This window comes from Hydra vulgaris, chromosome 10, assembly GCF_038396675.1.
Source record: "Hydra vulgaris chromosome 10, alternate assembly HydraT2T_AEP".
Classification (NCBI taxonomy): domain Eukaryota; kingdom Metazoa; phylum Cnidaria; class Hydrozoa; order Anthoathecata; family Hydridae; genus Hydra; species Hydra vulgaris.
In genome coordinates, this window is record NC_088929.1 from 9,618,522 (window position 1) to 9,631,826 (window position 13,305).

At 28.7% G+C, this 13,305-nt stretch overlaps 1 protein-coding gene across 2 annotated transcripts in view; it reads left to right on the forward strand.

The window, feature by feature from the left end:
- Nucleotides 1–13,305, forward strand: part of LOC100209658 (zinc finger protein 84) — a 34,285-nt gene that overhangs the window by 13,708 nt on the left and 7,272 nt on the right. The window contains exon 2 of one of the 2 annotated variants that reach the window (XM_065807212.1): nucleotides 6,616–6,694. The exons of the other annotated variant lie outside the window; for it this stretch is intronic. Coding sequence (XP_065663284.1) covers nucleotides 6,679–6,694 — 16 coding nt within the window. The 5' untranslated portion in view covers nucleotides 6,616–6,678. The remainder of the gene's footprint in view (nucleotides 1–6,615; nucleotides 6,695–13,305) is intronic. 2 annotated transcript variants of the gene reach the window in all.

Sequence of the window (13,305 nt, forward strand, 5' to 3'; positions counted from 1 at the left end):
TCACCAGCCACTGTGAGCCCCATGCTGTAGCAGAAATGAGATCCTTTTCAAGCTTAAATGCCCCCTCCAAGCAATCAGAGGGTGTTGGTTTCTTATCACAACAAGAATAAATGGTAGTATCATCAACAAACAATGCCACCTTAGATATGAGAATATCTGGAAGATCGTTAATGTAAATTAAAAAGAGTATAGGGCCAAGGATAGAACCTTGAGGAACCCCTGAAGTTACAAAATAAGAAGAAGAGTGTTGTCGATCGAGGACAACTTTTATGCTCTGATTGGAAAGGAAAGATTTAATGATCTTAAAGATGTTGCCGGATACACCATAAGAAGCAAAGCTTATGGAGAAGACCAGCATCCAAACTTTATCAAAAGCTTTTGAAATGTCAAGAGCGATGGCCTTAACCTCTCTACCTTCATCTAATACACGACAAAACCTGTCAGTTATTACTGTTAACAAATCAGCTGTAGAATGAGAAGATCGAAATCCATATTGATGGTCAGAAAGTAAGTGATTAGATTCAAGATGAGAAATTAAGTGTTAATTAATTAAAGATTCAAAAACCTTGCTTATGATAGGAAGAAGACTTAAGGAACGGTAGTTAGACGAATCAGATCGCTCTCCAGAATTTTTGAAAATAGGAATAACAGATGCCGCTTTCCAGCAGGTTGGAAAACAAGACTCTGATAAGCACTTGTTGAATAGTTATGAGAGTATAGATGACAGCTCCGGAGAACACTTCTGCAAGAAAATAGCAGGTATGTTGTCCGGGCCACAAGCCATAGAAGAGTCTAGGCAGGAAATCACTTTAGATACAGAAGCTGGAGAGATAAGAATGTCAACCAATGGATCAACCTGCTTGTTGGCAATATCAGGTAGAACGCAATTAGTGGAATCAAGAGATGATATTGATGAAAAGTTTTTAGCAAACAATTCAGCTTTGTCTTTAGGTGAGGTAACAAAGTCTGAATCATACAAGAGAGGTGGAATTATAGATTTGCTCTTATTATTGATATTATTAAAGATTCTCCAGAAGTTACGAGAGCCTAATTTTTGAGAGGAGATACGAGATTTCATAACCTGAGAATAGCTGATTTTGGTGTTAGACAAAACCTTTTTACAATTGTTTCTAGTAGTAATAAACAGACGTCTGTTTTCTGGAGAATTGTTTTGCTGATAAATATGAAAGTAACAGTTTGGCAATCGCAGCAGCACTGTGTGAGGAAAACCATGGAGGAGAGTGAGGCTTGACCTGGAATTGTCAAGAAGGAATAAAAGATTCCCTTCCAGCCTGAATCCACGAAGTTATGTAAGAAGCACATTTGTCAACAGGAAGTTGAAAGATTTCTACCCAAGGGCCATCACGAAGAAAATCACAGAAAGAATCCCAGTCAGCTTTACTGTAGTTGTAAGAGGTTCGATAATAGGGGGATTCAGGTGATGAAGAAGAATGAGATATTTGTTTTAAAGAGATCAAACTGTGATCAGAAGCACCTAAGGGTGAATGTGGAGAAACTGAGCACTGACTAGGATCAGAAACAAGACATAAGTCGAGTAGAGAAGGTAGATGATTCGGGTTGTCAGGAAAGCGAGTTGGAAAGTTGACTATTTGAGTTAGGGATTGAGAAAGGCAAAAGTTGTAAGCTTTAATGCCTGCAGAGTCTTTGACACTAGAGCCAAGCCATTCAGAGTGGTGAGCATTAAAGTGACTGACAACAAATATGTTAGCTGATGGATAAAGAGAAAGGGCTTGGTCAATATGATCAGAAATAACGTCAAAAAAAGTGCAGTCTTGAGATAAAGGAGAGCGATATAGAAAAAAGAGAAAGGCGATAGAGTGAAGTGGTGCTAAACGAAAGCACATGAAAAGATAGTCTGTGGATTCAAACCTAGTTTCACGACAAATGGGTGAATTCTTACGAATGTAAATGCCCAGGCCAAGTATGTGACTATTGGAGTCTTTATGAATTAGAGGAAGATAACCATCAACTCTAAGATCACAAGATGAGACAGCCGAACTCAAATTAGTCTCACAAAGAGCAAGTAGATCTGGTGAGCTTTGCAAGAGATTAGATTCAACAGAAGAAAAGTTACTTCGAAGACCACGAATATTAGTGAATGATAGGTTTAGAGAACTTGGTGATGATTATGGTTTTTTGTGTTTTATAGTTTTGGTACTTTGTTCATTTTTAAATTAGATTGAAGAACTTGACTCAAAGCATAGATAGTACTCAGAACACCGTTTAATATCCCAAGCAATTGCCTCATTACTACTAATAAACCCTAAGCCGTAACAAAGGGCTCTAAATGTCGCCTCCACAATGTACACCAAAAGTACAAACAGGGACACCATCCATGCGCAACATGGCACTGTTAATACTTCGATATTTTTCAGCTGTTGATGGAATCAGCCTCTTTTAGAGCTACCACAGAGTTTGGAAACCTGACTACCAGCCGGCCTCAGAAACATAAAACTGAGTTTTAGAGCTGTACCCTCATTAGGAGATAATAGAATGAGTTGCCTAGTCATAAAAACAGAGACACAAGCAAAACCCATGCATTGAGTCAAGAAGATCCAGCATTCAACATTCTTAACTGGAAAAAATATATTAAAAATACATCTGTGCAAGCCTAATAGATGAAGAAGGGGTGGTCAACAGATAGAATCTGTTTACCCCTTAAGCCTTTGCCTAGGAGGCCTTCTACAAGGTAGTAGCCAGGTGCATTTAACATCTACCCAAGATGAGTATTTTTATCGAGACACCATCTCTTTACTCAATCAAGAGTTACATTAAAATTAAACAATTGTATTTTATAAACACATTGTAATTTATATTTTCGCTTTCCTCTTTAAAAAAAAATGTTTAAATAAAGGAAAATCATTCTTTTTGCTGTAGACTTCAAATTAATGTTTTTTTTTTTGCTTTGTATTATCTAATTTTGTTGCTGAAAATAACAACCATTCTAAAGAAACAAAAATAAAAACAGTAAACAAATTATTTAAATGATTAATTTCTTTTTATTATTTTCTATTTAAATTTCTTTTTATTTTCTTAGTTTTGGTTTTTTTGTTTTTGAAACTTTTTCCGTAATGATTAATATTATAAAACTTGCAAATGGCCATGACCAAGTTGTCTAAAATAAAATACTCGTATGTGGTCATACAAGACAAAAACCACACATGTTTCCTGGAAAGGCTTGATATAGGTTTTGATCTTCTCAATCTACAACTAATTTGCTAACAGTAATAACTGATAGGTTTTACTGTGCATTAGATAAAGGTGGAAAGGTTAAGACCATTGTGCATTGACTCTTGACATTTCTTAAGCTTTTGATAAAGTTTGGCATGCTGGTCTTTTCCATAAGCTTTCTTCTTACGTAGTATCAGGTAACACCTTTAAGGTTATTAAATCCTTCCTTTCCAATCATAGTATATAAGTTGTCCTTAATGGACAGCACTCTTATTCATATCCTGTAACTGTAAGGGGTTCCTCGTGGTTTAATCCTTGGTCCTATAGTCTTTAATTTACATTAACATTCTTCTGGATATTTTCACATCCAAGGTGGCATTGTTTGCTCATGATACTACCATTTATACTTATGTTGAAATGAAGCCAATACTCTTCGATTGCTTGGTGGGGGGCATTTGAGCTTGAAAAGGATCTCACTTCTACAGCATGGGGCTCACAGTGGCTGGTGAACTTTAATTCAGATAAAACCCAATTTTTTTCAGGCAATTGTTATTGCAATTGTTTAGATCTTTCTATATTTATGAACGGTAATGTACTCGATGAGTCATCTACCGTTTATCTTCTTGAATTAACTCTTACTTCCGATCTTTCTTGGACACCATATATCAAATCCATTGCAAAATTAGCATCGGTTAAGGTTGCATCTCTTTATCGTGCTTGACATTTTCTTACTCCAGATTCTATTCTTTATTTTTATGTATCTCAAATCTGTCTGTGTATGGAATACTGTTGTCATAACTGGATGGATCTTCCAATAAAGTCCTCTCTTGCTTTCCTGATTCATATAATTTGCAATCTTTTAAGTTGTCTGTCGAACATTATCTTGCTCTATAAATTTCATCTTTTCTCCTTCAGTAAATTCCAACTCTAATAGTGCTTGCAGCCTTGTTTGATGCAATGATGCTGAAAGAAAAAAAATTAAGTTGCCTTAAGGATGACTATTGATTTAACCAGCAGTTCTAGTTTTTTTTTGTTTTTTTTATAGGAATTCTGTTAAAAGAAAAGTAACTAAAATAGTAATAAAACTATATTTTCTAAGTCACATGTTTATTTTTTTGTTTTTCTATTATTATTTGAACAATAGAAAATGGTATGATCGTTTAAACGTATATAATATAACACTTCCAAGATGAATTTTAATGTTGCTGATGATTGTTTTTCTCCTGTATTTATCATATGATACAAAACATTTGTAACAAGTATAAACAAGTGTAAAACCTAGAAAGTATTACTAAAATGTAATTTTATTTTATCCATGAGGGTTTTAATTTAATGCTTATCGTTTACATCACCTGTCAAGTCTGCTTTAATTGATTCACTGCTTGTGCACTCATTTACTCCTGTTGGAGCCGATGTGTTATATATATATATATATATATATATATATATATATATATATATATATATATATATATATATATATATATATATATATATATATATATAAGTTATTGTATGAATTAGTATTAATAATACTAAACTCTTGATTGAAGCAAAGTGCTTTATATTTAAGAAATATATATACTTTTTCAAAAACAGTGTTTTATATTTAAATTTAATATGCCCCTTTTGTTTAGCAGATTGACTCCTTTGTAAAATAATATTTTCAATATCTTGTTTAAACATAGATTACAAATTTTTGATGCGGGATTGTATGTTTTACAGCATTTAATAATTTTCCATTTGGTTTAAGGTGCAAAGTTATTTTCTTTTAAATCCCATACTTCCTTAGACAGCACAGTGTTGTTCTTGCACTTTTTTGTGTTGAAGGATTTTAGATGGTTTGCATAACGTAGTTTAAAAGAGGTTTCCCTTATCTCAATGCAAGGCTTGTATTTTTTATCGCAGTTTTATATTGTGATATCTGGAAATGCTTCCGGTATTAAAATTTTTAGTTTTTCTAATCTAAAAATTTAAAAACCGGAAGCATTTCCAGGTCTTTACATTTTTAGTTTAGAAAAAGTAAATATTTAAAGACCGGAATTTTTAACTCTGTTTTGATCACTAAAAGCAAAAGATATAATTCAATTAAAAAATATTTATATTGATATTAAATTATATAATAAAAAATCTTGTTACAAAACCATATTATTACTTTTATTTTTATTATTATTCAAGATTTTGATTTAAACTTTAATATTTATTTTATAAATTATTAGATGAAACTAGAAAAACAATGCACATTAAAGTACGATATAATTATTAAAAAACAACTGCTAATTACAACTGTTTAAAGAAATTTAGCAATAATTAAATCTTTTAAATTAAAGTAATCGTTTAATAAAATATAAAATATTTTTATATCTTATTTGAATCTTATTCAAAATTTTCTTATTAATTAATTAACTCTTGCTGATATGTATACAAAATTAAAGACTGAGGAGTTTAAAAATATATAAAAACTAATCTAAACTTTTTACAGTTATTTAAAAAAACAAACTTTAATGACTTATTTTAAAATATATCTTTTTTATTCTTATTTTTATTATCAATTAAATAATTTCTAATTTAACACATTTAAATTGCTAAATGAATAGTTCCTTAAATTTTCCCCCTAATCAAAAATTGATATTAATGTTTTATACAATGCGCAAAATAGCTTTAGCATAATTTTTTATTGGTTGATTTTTAAATTATGGCACAATATTTTCATTCCTTTCGTTTTAATAATTTTTTCATAATTTATAATAATTTAAAAATCAACCAATAAAAAATTATGCTAAAGCTATTTTGTTTTTAATCATTTTTTCTTAAAATGTTTTTTTATTTATTTATTATCCTTAAAATACCAGGTGTTTAAAAAAAACAATCATTAAAAATATCTATGTTTTGACTGTTATTGTTTTTGCAGTAGTAAATTTATTGTTTTATTTTTTATTAATTTTTGCAGTATATATCGACTGTTTATATATTGCAGATATATTGATCGTTTCATTAAAACAGTTTTCCACAGTTTTTAATAAACTTTTTAATATTTTTTAATAAAAGTTTACTTTTTTAATAAAAGTTTTTAAGAAACTAAGAATTAAATGACAAGAAATATTTTCAGATTTTGTAATTTGCGATCACTTAATTCCAGCCTTGCAGTGTATACTTTATCTTTGTATTGTGGTTTATTTGAGCTTACAGTGGCTTGGTAAACAATGTAGTTAGACGAGCAATGGTTGTTTAGTGGAAGTTTGTTCAAAGAGATTTTTTAATGTAATTGCAGGTTTTATCTGATAACTTTACATCACCATATAAAATATTTTTGTTGCGTGAGTTGATAATAGATTTAATGTTTGGCATGCAGGAGTAGCTTATCTTATTTGTGTTTCTGTTAAATATTTTGTGTAGTTTTTAGGAGTTTTGTGTGGTTTTTAGGAAAATGCTGGTCTATTAGAGTTAAAAAGCGTTGACCAATTTTGGTTGTAACATTTTTACTAAATGGGGATTGTACCAGGTTGTGTTTTGTTTGTGGTTATTTTTTTAAACATTTTTTATGCTTGATTTATATGCCAGATTTTAGGTGTATCCCGATTGCATTAAGGGTCTTCATAAAGAGGTATCGATTTATTTAAAATAACTTCAGTCAATGAGTTGGTGGACAATTTTAACTTGATATTTTTTGGAAGATTATTTATTATGTTAGGTGGATGGTTAGAATCAGCATGTATATTAGTGATGTACCGATAGGACATTTGTGACCGATGCAGATGGATGGGAAAAGGTTGATACCGATGAATAATCTAATTATTAAAATTTTGAAAATATAAAACCATACAACTTAAAATTGTGTAAACTTTTTCATGGAATCAGTACTGGTAAACAAATACTTGGACCCAAATTAGAGCCAAACCATTATTTTAAAAGATATTAGAAAAACTCAATTAAAAAATTTTTTTTAGTTTTTTACTATGAAAAGAAAGCTTTCAAAAAAAATAAACACAACTTTTGAGGTACACTTTTTATTTCAATTTTAAAAAGAAAATAGTTCTTATATAATCAGTTTACTTAAAATTGTTTATTAATTTATAAGTAATTTAGATATATAAACAACAATCATACAGAAATATAGTATGCTTTACTTGAACACATACAAATAACAATGCTTAAATAGTTTACTTTTAAGTATAACAGCAGAACAACACTAAATAAAATTTTTCTAAAAACAACATTATGGTAATAAAAGTATAAGTACATTCAGCTTTTAAATTAAAGCTTATAAACATTATCTTAAGAATAAACAAATTTTCCTGTAAAATTCTAAGTAATGCATAAAATTTAGTTTATTTATTATTTAATTATTATCATAATGCAGGATAAAATTATAAAAATAACATCAGTTGGAAAATCGGTAAATTAATTAAAGAAGGCTGATGCCGATACTGATTTAGATTGTGCTAAAAGTGGCTGATTGGACCAATGCCGATTAATTGGTACATCACTAACAGGCTTGGACAGAATTGGCATGCAATCACTCTGTAACTGACCACGCTAATAAATTTTTTTCTTTACAATTTGACCACAGCTGTTTTAATATTTTACTAATTTAAATGCAATAAAAACATTATTGTTACGAATAACCATTACATTATGTATAACAGTATAACAATTAACCGTTGATCTTTTGAAACGTTTTTATTTTACACAACGACTTTAAATGAAATTAAAATAATAACTATAATGATCATTAAAAATAAACGCATTTTGTGTAAATTAAATGTATAAATTATTTTTAGTAGGCATATATTTTTTATGATAAATTTAAACTTATTTTCCATGTCTTTCTAAAAATCTTTTATAAGATTGCTTTTTTTAAATACTTTTAATTATAAAGTTTAATTAAAATCTTCCCGTTGCAATGGTTTAATTAAAATCTTCCTGTTGCAATGATTTAGTTGCTTTATTTTCTTTGTTTCTCTTTTTACTTAATTGTTTAAAAGCTTCTTTTTTTTAAACTTACTAATGAAATGATTAAAAATAATTATTTTAAAGACTGCGTTATAATAAAAAACATTATTATAACTGCATTATAATAAAAAACATTAATGCGTTATAATAAAAAACGTTAATGGAGTAGTTACAGCCTGTTAACGAACTGTTACAGTTGTAACAGTCTATGTGCAATGCACATTCTGTGCTTTGGCTTAATATGGTCCAAGTGCAGAACTCTATTTAGTTGGTGCACAAAAGTGTGCAGAGGATTTCCATTTCTGTGCGTGATTTTTCATTTTTCTTTGTTTTAGCAATTAAAAGCTGAGACTTACAGCAATATGCAAACTATTATGATTTTCTTAAAAAACTTTTATAACAAAAATATTTTTATCATATTTTAGGCTACTTGAATAAGTTAAATATATATATTTTGATCATTATATTTTTTTTGCGAAATAATATCGCTACTGTTTAAAAATTAACAACAATTTTCAAAACGCTATACTTTAGCTAGAAATAATTGATAACTGCCATTTCTCATTGAGTATTTCACTTAAAATACTCACAAGTAATTTATTTTCTTAAAAATATCTACATCAAGTTAACCAATTTGCAACTTCCTGATCATTCATGAACTGCATTTAAACGATTGCTATGACTCTATGATACAAAGTGCAATCCTGTAACTTTCTGGAAAGCTTTACTAATGTTTAAAACATCATTTAAAAATATATATATATAACACTGAAACTTATATCTTTTGAGGAATTAAAGTTTATTTATCTAGTAACTAAAATTTGAGTTTTTCTGTTATGTGCAAGATTCCGTTTCAAACTTAATTTATTCTTTGTTAACATTACTAATGTATGCCATTTTTTGTTTATAAAATATTTATATAGGTTAGAATTAAATGAGAGCAAATTGAAGATCGCCAGTTTTATTATTATGAAAATAATAATAAAACAAAATTGTTGTTACAAAATTGTTGCATAATATTGGGGGGGGGGTCAATAAAATGTTACAAGGGCAAAGGGGTCAATAAAATTTCAGAAATGGGATGACATAATTTATGGACAACCCAATAACTTAGTTTATTATCAGGCTTGCAATATGGTTGGATTAAATTTCGAGTAAGATTAAAAGTTAAGGGTAGTTAACGATTTTAACATTGCAATTGATAGAGATATTGAGAATTGTATGTTTAAAAACTTTAATGGCATGCTTTTTTATTTGTTCCATTTGATGGTCATTCTTGTTCTTAAAAACAGGTAAACTCTTATAAATCGATATAAACTGAAATCATTTTTGTTGTAAAACTGCGAAAGTTTATCTTTCTTCCATGCCATCATACGCTCCTATGGTGACATCAAACAATCCTGCTTTCTTTTTAATCCATGATATGCCATTATTAAAAATAAAAGATTTTCTTGCATAACGTATAATGGATTTGCTTTACTTGCCTATTATTGTATGTTGCTCTGTGAAGGTAATTGCATTATTCAGTATGTTTTCATCGATTGATGGTTAAAAACCATTTAATCAAATACTAGGAATTTACAAAGGTACAAAAAAAAGTCCTTTAACACAAAAAAGTACAAGGACACTGAGCTGCTTAAAGAAGTATGGGGTTTAAAAGAAAATAACTTTACACCTTTAATCAAATCGAATATTGTTAAATACTGTAAAACATACAATCCCATGTCAAAAATTCGTAAGCTATGTTTAAACGAGGAATTAAAAAAGTAAATTCCTCCTTTCATTATTTGATAGCGGAGATTAGTTTTCCATTATGTCTTCTTGTACTATAACGTCAGAACCCATTATACTGTAGTTTGTAATTTTTAAACAATTTTTTTATATTTTGATTTTGTACTTCATGGCTGATGGTTGCCAATAGGCATGAAACTTCAAGTTCCATTAAAAGTTATATTTTCTAAATTTAAGTATATATATATCACAGCCTTCTATAATAACAGGCCTTGACATTGCGCAAAATGCCGTAAAAACTGAAGGCCGATTAAACTTTCACTTTTACTTATATTGATATATTTTTATATTAGGTAGGGTGTAATGGCAGTCTATGTTTTCTAATAAAAATCTCTAGTAAAGACAGAAATATAAAAGGAAAACCATAAAATTGTTAAAATATAATTATATTTTTCGTATTTTAAATTTCATTAAGAATATTAATGTAATATTAAATAGTATCAATAACAAGCAGAAAAATAATAATGTATAAAACTATATATTAGATAGATAACTGTATTTTTTTTTTTTTGCTTACAGAAACATAACTAAAAAAAAAAGGAAACAATAAAAATCACCAACAAAAGTTGATTCAAGCAAAAAAAAAGTTTTATTAATATATCTCAACTGAGTAAATATTTACAAATTCAAACATATTAAGAGACATAAAAGCTAAAGAGAAAATAAAAAACATAACAAATAAATAGCATATTTAATTACAAAACTAATTTTCACATGAATTATGATAGCTTTAGTATTTTCATTTTAGATTCTTTGCTACTGCTAGGAGTGGTAATTAGTGAGTAATTCTTTTGCAGAATATTAGAATATATTCTGCATTGTTTTTTTGTGATTTTAAATTTATATTTAGCTGCAATGAACTGAAACTGAGTAACACAAAATGTTCTACATAAAGGGTCAGTAGCGCCTTGAAAAAACAAAAAGCAAAATATTGTCCATTAGACAAGAGTATCAGAAGGAATTTCAAGTCCGCCTCTGTTTAGGCTATTCAGATAATTTCCATATTTATAATAATAATTGGTAGTGTCATCATAAATTTTTATTTCGCTTTTTTGCACATAGCCAGCTATGTTGACTATAGCCACTAATGTAGATTTATTAACTGAGCTTTCAAGATCATGTATATTATCCAGAAGTTCTTTTTCTTCAGTAGAAATATCTCTAAAACATGTATCATAAGTATGACCATCGATACCATCAACAGGAATGTCAAGTTGTAATATCAATTTAGTATGTTGAATATTAATTTTTTCAATTACAGATTTAGCGTTTATAAAGTAAGTACCTCTAGATCCCTGTCGAAGCTTGGAAAAAGCTCTTTCAAGTGCATTTGTTGAAAACCAACCTAATAAGACATACTTTGCTCCATTACTCAACAAATTTTCTACGAGATCAATTAAGCCATAATATGAATGCGCTATTGCATTGCTAGTATCTAGCGTAAGCTGTTTTACATGCTTACCTGTAGGTTTCATAAAATTTGACAGTTCAGCAATATCTCGTAGCAGTTTGTAACTGTTGAGCACCAACTGAGTGGATTTCTCCGCATAATTCATTTCTAAACCAAATGCCAACATCAGGTGCTTTAACATTAACAACATTTCCAAAAAAAAAAAAATTTTTATAAATACAGCAGTACCTTCAAATGCTTTATTTTCAATCTCTAGATGTGTTCTTAATGCAGCTACTGTTCTTTGCAAAAAACAGACAAACAAAACTTTACAGATTTCTCTCTATTGGTTTTGGATAAACTGATTTAGCTGTAAGTTTAGAGAGTTTAAAAAGGCTATTGCACTCAGTTTTATATAAAGTTTCTAAATCACTCCACTTAGCCAAAGCCAGTTCTTTATTGTTCAATAATTGAAGTTCGCCAGTCTTTTCTGTCAAACAATTGTTTCATATAGATTTTAAGAGATGCACATAATCATACAATAAATATATGCCTGATGTTGTTAACCATGGTTTATTATCAACTGTTTTAAATATTCCAAAAAACCTTTGATTTACACGGTTACCATCAGTAATTATTACCAATGTCTTACTATTTTCAATATTATTTATTGTATCAACAATTTGTTGACATTGAGCAAACCGAAATTCAGAGGAAAGATTTGCAACAGGTTGAGCTCTACATATAAATTCTGGACCTCCAAAAAGACATTTAATCATAAATAATAAAATTGTTTTAGCTAACTTTTCAGGTTAGTTTACTGCTTGACTAAACAAGCAGTAAACTACCTCTTTGATAAAGTAATGAAGCTTTGACATAAACCTCAGGGCTCGAATTGACGTAACAAAATCTAATTGCGATTTTTTTGTTGCTCATAACCCCTTCTCCACTCTCGCTGGAGGGGAGGGGGCATTATTTATTTTAACTTATTTATAATAACATATATAATAAGTCTCATTTTTGCATAAGATGTCATAACATTTACATTCAGCAGTTGTAAAGTAGCTTTAGTTATAATTTACATTATTATTATTATTATACTGCATTAAATCTAACGGCTGTATTTTTGTAAAATCAATGAACTTGATATTATGTTCTTTTAATTAATTGTTTCATTTTCTATTTTTTTTACATATTTTAAACTGTTTAAAACAACTAGAATATTTAATTTTCTATAAATTTTTAACAGTAAAAAAAGTTATTTCAAACTAACAAAACAACCTATAAATTTGAAACAGTTATAAAAAACTATTAAAAATGATGAAAACATTATTGTGATAAAATGTTAAAACTTAACATTTTCACGAAAACCCGCACAATCACAAACAAGAATGATAATTAAATTCTTATTAAGTTTTCTTATCTAAGTAACCTTATCAAATTCCCATGATATTTCTATCTATTGCTTTTTCACTCAATGTATTTTTTAATAAAAGTTAGTGTTCCCTTTTTTCATTCAATAAAATAAAGCGAAAGAAAAAAATGTGTATAAATAATATAATCTTTTACGATCTAATACTTTTTTTGATTGCTAATAGAAAAAGTATTAGATCGTAATCGTAAATATTTTGATCGTATTGTAATCATTTCACTAGTTTAATGCTTAGAATTTTTCAGGATTTTTACTAACAAAAAATTATTTTTACTAAGCAAAAAATCATACGCCATTACAAGTTATTATTTAATATTTTAATTTTAAGGGGTTACAATGTGCTAAAATAAAATTAAAAGTTGTCTCAATTTTCTTCCTCGCTTTCACTTCCAAATCTGATATTGTAACTGTCGCTAAATCAATGTCTGTTTTTCCTGACTTTCTTTTTCTTTTTTCCAGATAACGATGAAAATTTGCTGACAATTGTCTAACTTTATCATTATACCATTCGTCCATAGCAGTTATCAGGTTAAAATTTGTCAATCTC